General features: G+C 40.9%; 1 protein-coding gene across 1 annotated transcript in view; it reads right to left on the reverse strand.

The window, feature by feature from the left end:
- Positions 1 to 13,511, reverse strand: part of PDE3A (phosphodiesterase 3A) — a 264,141-nt gene that overhangs the window by 52,366 nt on the left and 198,264 nt on the right. The window contains exon 3 of the mRNA XM_055711753.1: positions 603 to 863. Within this exon, the coding sequence (XP_055567728.1) occupies positions 603 to 863 (261 nt within the window). The remainder of the gene's footprint in view (positions 1 to 602; positions 864 to 13,511) is intronic.

A 13,511-nucleotide genomic window follows, 5' to 3' on the forward strand; every position in this document is an offset into this window, starting at 1 on the left:
GCACCTGGAGGTCATCAACAGAGACTTTTTAATTAACTTCTCTAGGTTTCACACCTATAGCTAAAGGAAGGAAGGAAGAGACTGAAATTCATAGAGAATTTCCAACTCCAGTCTTCAAAGTGGGCAGAAAGGTCCCTCATATTAATTCCCCACTGCTCATTGAGTAGTCACCCTACATGCAGAGGCTCAATTTTTTGAGTGGGAAGGGGAATATCTGGGTGAGAAGTAATGGGGCAGACTTGTAAGTCTGGATGCTGAAAGGCTTTTGTTTGCTCTGCTCCCTATCATTTCTTTTCTCTTAAGCTCCAGCCAACACCTGCAAGGAAATATGTACACCATCTATGTGAGCTAACCTGTGTTAAATATAATTTTCTAAAGATTCCTAAAGCAAAGTTAACCTGGCCGTGAATTGAATGATACACAGGAATTGTCTTACTATCAAACCAACAGCCTACTTAGCTGTCCTTTTATAGTAGAGCATGGCTAGTGCATAAGATGTTAACCTGAAGCAAACAAGCAAAAAGTGACACCTCCCACTACTCCTGTGTTTTCCCTTTAGGGAGAGTCAAGTTACAAGATGACAGTCAGGGACCAGTACTCACCTTGGGAATAGCTAGTTTCTCTCCTTTCTCCGGACATTCCTCTGAGTCGGAGCAGGTGTAGTTCTCACTGAAGGACACCAAAGGGTTCACCCTTGGCTTGTGGATGGCCTGGAAAGTTAACTGCGTATTAAGCAGGTTGCTCACTGTTCTCAGTGAAGTACACACGTTGGGGGGCAGCGATGGATCTGCTAGAAGGTCTGTAATGAGCCCATGTGCTTCTCCCATGACAGCAATATCCACTGTGATACTGGTACCAGAAGACTAAAGATGACAAAAATAATAGATGTAAGACAATAGAAGTGATCAACCTGCTGAGCAGTATCTAAAGCTGTGGTGAACTCTCCATAACTTTTGTTAAAGCAGTTACCCACAGTGGAAAAATAACATGAAATAATTATTTAAATAAGGAGAACCATGCTGAATATATTGATCATCAGGCATAATGCTCACAGTCCACAAAGAGTCTGGAATTTCATCATATCTGGTTTCACAGCTTTCACCATCTGCATCGGACTTAACCCACTTGAATGAATTGCTCAGGCTCCCTACAGAGACATAGTCATTAGCTAGGGGTTATTTGCACAAATGATTTTGGAGATATAACTTAGGATGGGAGGAGTGTCTCCTGACAGATACCTTTCTACTAACTACAGAGGCATCTAGAACAACTGATGTTCAATGCTTATGCTTAGATGAATGAAATGCATCCCACGCATATACTGAGATCTTAAAAATACCTCCACAGTATTAAAATATAGCATTCCAGTACAGTGGCAACAACAGCCTTCTCCAAGCAACTGTGTATTGGGTAGCTATACCAAAATTGAAATGGAGTAAAGAATGTATTTTCCAGTCCTTATTATATTTAGACAGAAGTGATGAGAACAGTTACAGTACAGACTTGTATGACCAATTCAGACAGTCCTTACTTTGTCTTGGGTTTGAGATATATGCCTACTTTACATATATCATTTAGGAAGAATTATCATCTAAAGTGATACAAAAGCAGGAATAATACTAAGGAGCAGCTCATATCACTGACAAATCTTACACACCCTGCCCCAGCACATGTATATAATTCATCTGTAAATGACGCACTGCAAAACAACTGTGGCCCAGGCAACTGTCTTCATATGTGTAGTCCATCCATCACACGCACAGGTAATCTAACACAGCTGTAGCACCGGGCTTCCAGCGCATGCACAAAAGGGTTGACCCATAAACGCATCTTTGAGTTTCTCCAGAACTTCCTGACATTCAGCAGCTCCAGCTACCATCTGTCCCAAAACCCAGTAAGGCAATATGTTGGCACCAAAAGAAATTCTACTGCCAGAAGCAGGAAAGTTGTCAAGTCTATGAATTGACAGATATATGATACAATTGCAAAAGACTGAAGGTCTTTAAAATCTATGAGAAGAACAGTGACACTGGATGCACACAGAAGTACACCAGCTAGAAATGCAAGAGGCATATGAACTTTCAAGGCAGCAGTGAGGTTCCAGCCTCATTAGCTGGTGCACTATAAATCATCATAAATTCTGCATGGAATCATTAATTCAAGACACTCCAAGACCTATCATTTTTCCTTGCTGTGTTTCTGACACATGAGCTCAATCCTGCTGCTACTGTTTGGGACTTTTCAGCAGGTGTATGTGCAGTTTGCCAGAGAACATCCCAGGAGACCTTGTACTAATTTGTTATCATGTATTTCTTAGAAAAAACTAACATACAGTGTTTTTCAAATGGGAAGTTATGCCTGTGAAAAGAGCAAAAGGTTTCTTGGAGCAGCAAGTACATAGCACGGAGAACTAGGCAGGCTGCTTAGCAAAAGGGTGGTCGAAGTGACTCCCCAGTGATAGCATTTAAGGACCTCACAACACATCAAAGAACAGCATAGCAGAGCTTTACACTGCTTCATTCTCACAAAAGGTTTCACAGGAAATAGCAAAGTATTTCTGAGGAAAGTGATGTATTAGCTAAGTATACCTAAACCTCTCCCCACTATTTTCCGGAATTCATAGTGTGGACATCAGGCCCTTGGCAACAGCTGTTTCATTCCACTGATCCACTCCTCATGTTCTTGCTGACACAGAGGTAAGCTGCAGGACCAGAAGACAGGCCTACTCACTCACCATCCTCTCACCAGAAAAACATCCTCTTCTTCCCACACTTCTTTTCTTTGTCATGACATGAAATAAAATAAACCAGAAACTGCTTGATATACTGAAGTGCTATTTCATCCTACTGAAAAAAAAATAATAGCTGAAGTTAATTTAATGGCTCTTTCATTGCTTAACCTCTCAGGAGTGCGTGTAGAAGATTCTGGCATATGCTAAAGAAAATTCTTAAATTAAAAGACAAGGCTTGGGATGGGAGGAATTAATTATCTATCTTAACCTCAGCCCTGAAAAACAGACCAAAGGGGAGTGAGGGAGAATACATCATCCAAAGTGTGATAGAAGCCTCCTATTTTCAGTAAAACTGCACAATCTACAGTTTGAAATTCTATTAAGCCTGGAGCCTGGAGTTGTTGACTGCCCGTCAGAGACAGAGATTAATACTTCATTGAAGTAAACAAGTCTGACTCAGCGGGCCATAAGCAGGGGCCCAGATTTTGTACAGCAGTAACAGTATTTTGCAAAGCAGCCAGCATTGTTCTCCGTGATTAGTACCAAGTGGGGAGAAGGAGAGCCCTTCTCCTCTCAACGGTGAATTTGTACCACATGGTCTCTGACATGTGGGGAGGCCTTGTCATGTCTTGGTGACCCCTGCCTTGACTCTGGGACCCAGCAGATTTGTCCAACTCAAATGCCAGGCTGTGCTGAGCTATACCAGGAGCTGGTGCTGAGGACATACGGCCAAGGAAGAGGGACACCACACACCGTGTGTGTCCTCCCTCCTGAGCTGTGCCTGCACCTCACTGTGAAGAACACTCAGATCAAGTTAGGTCCTTAAACCCGTAACACACAGTAACATGCTGCAGCCCATGCCCCACCAGAACAAATCAGTAGAAAAGAAGTGTTTCTCTGTTTGGAAATGTCCCTTGCACCTGGGAAAGGCTTCAGAGCTTGGCAATAGCACATACGATACCACCTCCTCCTCTGCACAATGAGCTCTTTATACAGCAAGGTGGCAGGACCTTTTGCATTTTTGACCAAAAGGGCACTACTTGCAGATCTGACACTTTCAAATGACACCTCACACAAAACCCATGCAATCATCCACCCAGCCCACACAAAGCACACCCAGAGAGGTCAGCTCCATGCCTGTAAGGAGGTGCATGTTGAACATCCCACACCAGGGCTGAAACAAAACATATATCCTGCCAGCACGGCCCAGCCAGGGTCACCATAAAACATCAAGAGTTACCAATTTGTGCAACACGACCTAACGCATTGCACAATACTTCAAAGTGAAAACACTTTACACAGTATTTCAAAGACATTACTATATTGTAGTGAGCTGCATTAAATGACACACACACGCACATATATATATATATATATGTTTCATAGTTACAGTATTCTTTGAACTACCCATAATGCTTAGAATCCTTAGAATAAGAGAGAAGGGAAAACAGACCAAGCTTAAATTCCTCTCCAGGAAAGAAGCAGAAGAAGGTAAACATTGCTCTAATCCATCAGTTTCAGAACATTGACACCACATCATAAATCAGTACAGTTTATATGTTGCAATTTAATTGCACAGAACTTGGATACAGGAAAAGAGTTTCTTTTTTGAGCAGTTTGAATATTTCACCTATGTCCAGATGAATTTAGGGTACTTATCCAGACTAGTCTGACTAGCTAAAACTACAGGTATTGAATGTATTTTTTCTAAAAACAGCTACAAATTGAATGTATGAAAACATTTTAAATATTTTATTTTTTAGATTCTTTACTGCAAAACAGTAGAGAACTGTGTGTGATTTGCAAACCATTACTGGGAAATTAAACTAAAATGTGTTTCCCTAAAGGACAAGGAAACCTGGAATTTTAATAAAATATATGTGATAATGTGAAACAATGTAAAGATTTATGCAGGACAATAAATTGCTGAAAATTTTAGATTGCGGTAATTGCACATACGCATCTACACACATGTGCACACATATACCCTCACAGACTTTTTTAGAGTAAAAGTGCATACAAAATCCATGCTCAGACTTTGTGTAGTTTTCTACTAATGTGCATAGCCTTTGCATGAACTGATCTGGATTCTTTCCAAACCACTTTACTCGTTGAAACTCAAACGGCAGACAGATACTTGGGAATAGAGGCATGAAAATCATGTTTGCAATCAACACTAACAAACAACTAACTTGATAAACCAAAAAACCCACAAAATACCTGAAAAGCTAAGCTAAAGTGAACTTAATTTCACACTGGTCAGTATTCATTTACCAATTTATGCTAATAATTGTGAATGCAGTTTCCTCCCATGAATTTTGGAGAAGACTGGCTTACTGTTCACTTTGTGACTTCATTCTAGCTCTGATTTAAATGATGTTATGCAGTGCTAAAACTGAAATGCTTTCGGGTATGAGAATGGGAAAGCAAACAGGATGGAAACAAAAGCAAAACCAGATCAACTAAACATGCTCATTGATAACCAAGGTAAGGAGCAAAATAAATTCCTTACAATGCTGAAACCCAGCTGTTTTTGCTCTTTCTTTCTTTCATTTTCTCTCCCCACCCCCACCCCCACCCCCCCTTTCGTTTTAAATTGCCATCCAGGTGGGTGTTTTAGGCTGAGGTACCACCTGGAATTCTTAACTGGGGCCAAATGCACTTGCTGTATGTTTTGGGGTTTCTTTTTATGTACAGAAATAAAATAAAGGGTTTTCCCCTAAAGAACTCATATGAAAAATAAGATGGCCAGATCACAGTAGGATGCACTAGAGACTGGGGACAGACCTGTACAGTTCATAGCACCAACTGTGCAATCACCTAAGTTCACACAGGTGAGGGCTTACTGGGAATCTGCAAGAAAACTTTCACATAACAAGAAGTGCACATACTGCTTGCATCCGCAGGACCAAATCATAAGTAGCGTCTCGTACCATCACACGGTTTCTGTCAGGGCAGGAAACCTGTCTTCAAGGAACACTCTTAAGTGCAATATGAAAACAGTATTCTGGTAAATGCTGATGATCACTTAAAATTTTAAAATTTGAGTAGTTTGGTTTTGAATCTGTAGCATGGCTAGAAAAACAACTTTCAAAATCTGCATAACCTTCTGTAGGCTTCCATATTACATTTCCCAAAATCCCAATTGTGTTCTATTAAATTATATTATGCATAAAATCTAAGAATACCTTTTACCTCACTAGGGGGGAAAAGCAGATAAAACTGTGTAGGAAAAATGAGTTCAGGAGAACAGGAATAACAAATTCCTTTATCCATAAGACCTGATAGATAAATTTAGTTTACGGATTGTTCCTGGTTAACGAAGAGTTGATCCGCCTGTGAAGCAGATTTGACATCCTTACACATAAATAGATGCCTTGCTACAAATAAAAGTCTTTCCCCTCCCCATTGGTGTTTTGCATAGGATTCTCACAAAACCAAACTCATCCAGTTTAAAAAATACCACTCTCTCTCCACCCTTCAAGAAAGGACGGTTAACATGACAATACAAAGCCAGTCAAAACTTAAGCACAATAAAAAAAAATTTAAAAAAAAATTTAGAAAAAGTTATCAAACAAACTACAAGTCATTTCACACAGCCTTATGTTAAGGAAAAAATGAAGTCTTCATTTGCTGTGGCTTGTACAAGGAAAAGCACTGAAGGCAGAGATACTGGCTTTCTACCACATTACACTCAAGAACACTCTGTAAGTAAAAGAATGGAGGAGGCGAGAGGAAAGAAAGGAAGAAAACAGCATCCAGCATATCTTCAATCTTCACACAATTATGAGCAACAATAAATCACAATCTGATACAGTTTCCAAGTCACATCATGAATGTTCAGGCCAAGCTGTCTGGAAACAAAATTAAAAGCAAATATAATTCTCCATTATTTTAATGTCCACAGAGTGATTTGAAGGATAAACATGAATTGGCTTCTATGGAAATAATGAATCATTTTAAAGGCGCCACAGACTTTACTCCACCTTTCACTGAATGACTAAGGAGAAAAGCGTACAATTCTTTGACATTTCACTTTTATGTATTTAAAGCTGCAGAACTGGAGTCTTACTCAGACTTCTTATTTTTATTTTACTCTTACTCTGTACTAATGCAAGATTTCAGGTCTTCTCTGGCAAGCAAATAGTGCAATTATGAAAATCTTTTCTCCATATTAATGAAGCACAGCGTTTCCACTGCTCTCTGGAGATGGAACAGCCACAAGCTCTGTAAGGCATATTCTTTGGTAGGACTGAATACAGCACCATCTTGTCTCATCACATTGATCAAAGAAAACCTTTCTAATCATAAATTATCCCTGATGTTGCTGCTGATTCTTTCAAGCACCCAGAGCCACATAACTGTAAACCAGACACCGAAGCACAAAAGATGAGCCCCTAACGAGGCAAGACTAGATCTTGTGTGAGCCATAACGATTATGGCTTTGATCCTGGTTATATGCTGTTTGGGACGGCACCACTGTAACCAAGCAGACCTTCCTGGCAACAGTTACATTGAAGTCTGTACCTGCAGAGCAGGAAATGTCATGACTGTCACATACAGTGTCTGTAGCCTGAGCACCCACCAGCACAATACCAGAGTCCAAGGATCACATCACAGCCAGAGGAAATCTTTGAAAGTAGTTTTGCAAACAGAGCATCTTATGAAATGGGGCTCACTGAAGTGTTATATTTTTTTGTCCCCTCATCACTCACTGTACTGCAATGAGCTCTGCCCTCAGCAACAGTCGTGTAGCCACACAGCCAGCAGGAGACAGCCATGCTTGGGGCCATGTGCATGTACAGGGCACTCTCTGTAATCTCGCACTGTGTTAAACTGCCAGTCACTTACTACCAAGCAAGGCCACCAGTTTGGACCTTCCTCTGGTATCCCATCTTAGGCTGTCACAAAATTTCTAGGAAGATAATCACCTGTGATGCTTCCTACCATCTCCCACATTTGCCTGAAACCATTGGACAGCACGATCATGTAAGCCTACATTCTTCACAAAACCAGGATGAAAACATCATTCTTAAATGGCTCTAACATTTAACCTACTCAGAGTAATCACAAACTTTGCAAATACTGAATTTGGAGCCTTTAAGCAAGAGGCACTAGTTTGAGTAGGAAGTACATTTTTTCTTTCTTATAAGACCTGTGGAATGTATCACCATTTATAGCACACTTTGTCTGGGGCTGCAGTTGCCATTGCCACATCCTGCACCTCTACCTTAGGTGACACCATTCACAAAGCTTGTAGCTACAGCTGATGAAACTTCTTCCATTACAGGACCTTTCAGTTTGTGATAGCTTTGTCAGCCAAAGAGCTCAGACTGAAATGTATACTGCCAGGTATTTGTGAATTATTTCAGCTTTTGAGAATTGTTCAGACATTTACAAGAACACTGTTGGATGCTCTACCCGTGCTAAAAATTCTTAGTAAACTGATACCACTTAATCTGCAGCAGGCATGGAAGTTGCAGTAAAACCTTTTGCTTTCCCTGTCCTGGTATGTCCAGATTTAGCTATTTAGCTTCTGGTGAAAACAAAACCAAAGCTAGCTTGTATGATCTCTGTGGGTTGTCAGAAACCAGCCACCAAACTGCCTGAGGATGCTGCCTGCCTGAAGTGCGCACATGTGCATACACTGCCCCTGTGGCCTTGTGCACTGTGCTCAACATCCCAAGGGCCAAAGGATCACGTTTAATCCAAACTGCACTGCCCGTCTGCAACTCAGACTGACGCCGCAACTGACCCTCTTGTTGAGTGACAATGTCACGGTAATTGTTAGCACTGGTACCACCACAATGATTGCTCTCTCTTCAACACCCAGACTTGGGTGAGGATCTTCCTGGATGGGCCCACAGACGCTCAGAAAGAAGTCTGTCTCACGCCTTTAGCAAAGACAACAATGTTTAAGAAAAATAAATATGTAGAAGATTCTTTCGCATATCATACTCAATAAGCAAACTGACATGCCCTCAGGAAAGCATGGCTTCAAAATTTTCCCAGATAACTGGGGGTGGGGTGGGGCAGAGAGAGAGAGAAAGAATACATTTTAGTCCTAAGCAGTTTTGGTGCCATCTGTAACTTTCAAGGGAAACTATCAGTTCCTGCTTCCAGGTCACCTAGCAAGCTTTCTCAGTTTTGTAACATGCACCAAAAGAAAGTATCTTTGTGGCTGTTGGCAACCAAACAACAACAACAAAATGATAGATGCAGAAATCATCTCAAGGAGTGGGATGATTAGATTTGGTATGATTCAAGTCCTACAGGGTAGGAAAGTCTGCACCCGTGTGGATGCAAGTACTGGATGTAACCCAATGCAACAGTATTCCCCACTATTTATATCTGGCAGAAAGGACCTCAAAATAGCTAACTCCACCAGTACTGACATAAAGTAGTACCTGATTTTCCACATTTCCTCCTGCCACAGTAAAAGTTTCCTCCTGCGCAAGGATCTCAGCTGCTGCTGGAAAACCCCAGAAAGCACTGGGGAAAGGGGCAGAGGGTTGTTCCCCTGACCGTGTGCCGTGGGTAGCACCCCCATCACTGCAGTGAGGAGTAAGCTGGAACCAGCTGTACACACACTCTGCCTTGGACTCCTGGTGAAATCCCAGTTCAAATGAAGAGACTCGAGTTTTAGTGACCTTCTGCATAAGGCATCCTGTGAGGATGATCCAGGGAAAGCAGCTCCTGGAAGGAGGCGAGAGCACAGGGTGAACTTCCTGGCTAAAAGCCGCCAGTTGCAGCTTGCAAACCTTGTGGAAACTCTGACGCAGATGTTTGATGTTCTCGGCGGAGCCTTGGGGACTCAGTCACCCAATTCCAAGGGACTTCCCATGTGATGTGGCTGCCGAAAAACCTTAAACTAGCACAACTATCCCAGCCTGAAGACATACTTGACGACATAGAGCAGATCACAGAGTCAGTCACAAACAGTCAGGGTTTATTATTTAAAAAGTAGACACCGCACCAACTAAACTCAAAACTTTAAAAATTATTACTTTTCTATAAAACACAGCAGATGGGAAAAATTAAATTCTAAATGGAGCTCAAATCTGCATTAAATAACACAGACTGAGGGAAACAATTCTGTACTCCAGAGACTGTCCTCAATTGTCTTACATTATTGTTCTTCAATTTGTACTTCAGTTGGTCACAAATTGGTAGCTTGAAGCTGATAGTTTCCGTTGATGCGAAGAAAACAGTGACAACTGTCTTCAGTCTCAACTTGAGATGCAGTAACACCAGCTGGGACCCAGCAGAGGTGGGACGCTGGATACACATACAGTGGAGGATACGCCATCTATTATTAATACCTGCTGATCTTACTCATTTGAGTTTACAGCTCCAATATCCCAACTGCCTGCTTAGCATGGGAAGCTATTTTAATTCTATGGTGAACTAAAACAGAGCAGCCAAATACACAGCATGAGTAAAAAAAAAGATCCATTGAAAGCAATAATCACCATTCTGCCTCCTGCGTACTAACTAATCCTCCCACATTTTCAACTTGACAGTCTCAGTTACACTAGAGCAAAGCCAAAGGGGTCATATACTGCCATATTTTCTCCCTTCCAAAACATCACAAGACTCTTTTGGTATGCAATTTGAGAACTGACATTGCAATTAGCAGCAAGTTACAGAAGTATATACGAAAATTATCCTATCTAAAGATTCACATGCACCTCAGTCCTTCACTAAGGATTGCTTTAACAGTATTAAGCAGAACAGCATTACTAAATATCCTTAAAAACATAACACAAATAACTGCAGCCTCTAAATTAAGACAAAAGATTGGGGAGAGGAGGATAAAGAATTATTACACAAACGTGTTTTTAAATACTAAAAAGGTGCTCCTATCAGAGGAATAAACTTAAAAAAAAAGAAAACAGTGAGCTTTTAAGAACTCTTCACCAAGTGTTGAAAACCCAAATAAAAGAAAATTAGAAAGTAATCAACAGTGAAGCTGCAGATACAGTGTCTTTAAAGTTCAGTCTGTTCTTACTGAAATTATGACAGGGATATGGAAATGACAGAAAGAGCCAGATGTGTATCTTGGGACATATTTTGCATAGGCTGTAGCAATAGGAGAAGGAAGATCTCATGAAACTCTCCAGGTGACCAAGAACACTAATGATATTTAGTGGCCCCCTTTTTTAGGACATGCTTTCACCAAAGCCAAAGACAGGCAGAGGTCCTGTACTCATGAAAGTCAGGCAATTACCTCACTGCAATCAGATCGGCAAGATTTTAACACTTTTTTTCTTCTCCATCGGATGCTGTGGTTTGCATTACTTTAGTTCTCCCGATTTAAAGCACTCACACTGATACCAGTTAATAACCATGTAGTATTACAGATACCTCCTCCTCTTTCTCATGACTTTATGTCACTAATGAACTCCTCTGTGAAAAGAATTAATCACTTTAAGACTTGGCTTTGGATTCTTATATTATGACTCATTCAAGAAAAGCAACTGTAGCCTTAGGGACTTGCAGCCTCCAAATCCTTCATCATCAGTGCTACAGAGCTGTAATTTCTCTAAAGCACAAGCTACCTTCAACATCTAAAGCCAGGATCTGCAAAAGGCACACTAAGAATGCACTGTATGTGAAAATCCCCCACATCTCCTAGATTACTTGTAGGCAGACACTTCAGTGAAGAACATAACAGAGAGAAACAGTAAATCATACACAAGAAAAATAAACCACTATCCTCTACATGTCTTCTATCATATTAAAATGATTTATTCCACTTAGCACAGATATAAACTGACAGACCAGCAAGCCCTGAGGACTGCTTCCAACCTACTTCATCCTTGACCTGCAAGGATCAACTTAAAGACACACTGCATTAGTTTATACTATAGGCTTATTTTGCCTTTGTTGTCACAAATGAGAGAAAATATTTCCCTGCTGAGCTATAAGGTATACAGCTGATCACAACAATAGGTCAATGCCTGCATAAGACGCCCATTTTCAGCTGCTACTGTTTTGGCCTATAATCCATGAATTGGATGCTAAAGGCTCTAGGACTTTCAAAGCAACCTCAGTAATCACTAATTTCTTTCATGAAGCTGGTGACTGATTTGTCTGTTGCACAGTTTTAATCTAAGAAAAGTCCTACTTTCAACTTGCAGCTTTTAGAGTTTTTAGGTTGTAAGCAGTTCTTGACTTGCATTTCAGAAATAGAAAAAAAGAAAATTCATACAATATCCCTAATTATGATATGCTGTCTGCTTCTCAATTCTAATTAGAGATGGATTCAATCTGTACTTCTGCATCATGAATATCTTGCCATACTGAACTTTGACCATCTGGCTCAGGGTCTGCACTTTTTGGTGAGGGCCAAACACTTCTGTGTTTTTTGAAAGCTTCTATTCACATCTAAAAAACAAAATTCACATCTAAATTTAACAGCATCAGCTTCTCATTTGCAAAAGGCAACAGAACCCTACAGACCAAAAACCAGACACAGATCATGAAACATTGGTGCTTATGCTGGCAACCCAACCAGACAATGATTTGTATTTCGACTGAGTTATGTTTTCTGGTCTCTTGGATGTAGGTATTAAGAAAAGAAAAAAAAATCAACTGTGGGTTACACATGTTTTTTAAAAAATGTTAAACTCTCTTGTGAAGCTGAACTTCAGTGGTTCATCTGAATCTACTCCAGTCAGAAATGACTGAGGATGTACCAGTGAGCGCAACAGAAGCCCTTACTACTACTGAGTGGAGTAGCTAGGCTGAATTTGGAGGGAGAAGATGACCCACTGAAACTCTATCACTAGGACTGTTACTGTCACAAAAGAAACACTGAAATCACATTTAAAAGAGAACAAGTGAATGCAGCCCACTTAAATCACTTCTTCCTTAGCACACAAACCATCTGACAGACACAGCATCAGTACTGACACTCGGTGCATTTTAAAGCTAAATGCCCGAAGTGCTATTACCTCTGCCAACAATTAAGAAATGTGCTGTGACAGTACCTGCTATGAAATAACTATGAAGTCCTACATGACCACAGGATCAATGCAAAATAAGCAGCACTGTGTGATGTGTAAGTCATGGGCAGCACTGACAGTATTTTTCAGACAAGTAATAAGGTACCTCTGCCTGGATGCATGCACATGCGGGTATATAAATAACTAAAAATTTCATTTCTTCAACAACAAAATGATTGATTACAGACTGGGCAAGCTCTGCCAAGAGGGTCAGCAATGCACAGAGAGCCCTATGCTGCCTGGCCAGCTGGCATGCCATGTACAACCCTGGCATCAGCTCCCAAGGTGGGAAGCCTGTAGCATCAGAAGGGAGGTCCAGTGCACAACCCAGCCACCAGCCATCACCAGGCAGTATCAGTATCAGTGCAGGGTCTGAACTGACCTTAAAAGCAAGCAAAGCACAGACAAGCATGGAGATGCATGGAATCATGGAGGGGTATGGGAAATATGGAGAATGCCCAAAGGTGGGACCAGAGTCTGGAGAAGAGGAAGACGTACTGACAAGTTGAAACCAAGGAGGACACAATGAGGGCCAGTTTCAGAACAGCTGGAAAAGGTGCATTAAAACCATACACAAGTTCACATTTCCTGGCAGACGAGTTAAAAGGCTGCTCTGAATTTTTAAAAAGGAGGTATAGAAAAGCAGTGTCAACATACAAATCTCTTTTTAACACTGAAAATCAACTACTTTAAAAGATACATCAGTACAAAGCCTTAGTATTTTCACTCAGGAGGAATCCTATTATCAGTGGACACAGTACTGAGCTACT

The sequence above is a fragment of the Falco cherrug genome, chromosome 5 (genome assembly GCF_023634085.1).
Source record: "Falco cherrug isolate bFalChe1 chromosome 5, bFalChe1.pri, whole genome shotgun sequence".
In the NCBI taxonomy this organism is placed as follows: domain Eukaryota; kingdom Metazoa; phylum Chordata; class Aves; order Falconiformes; family Falconidae; genus Falco; species Falco cherrug.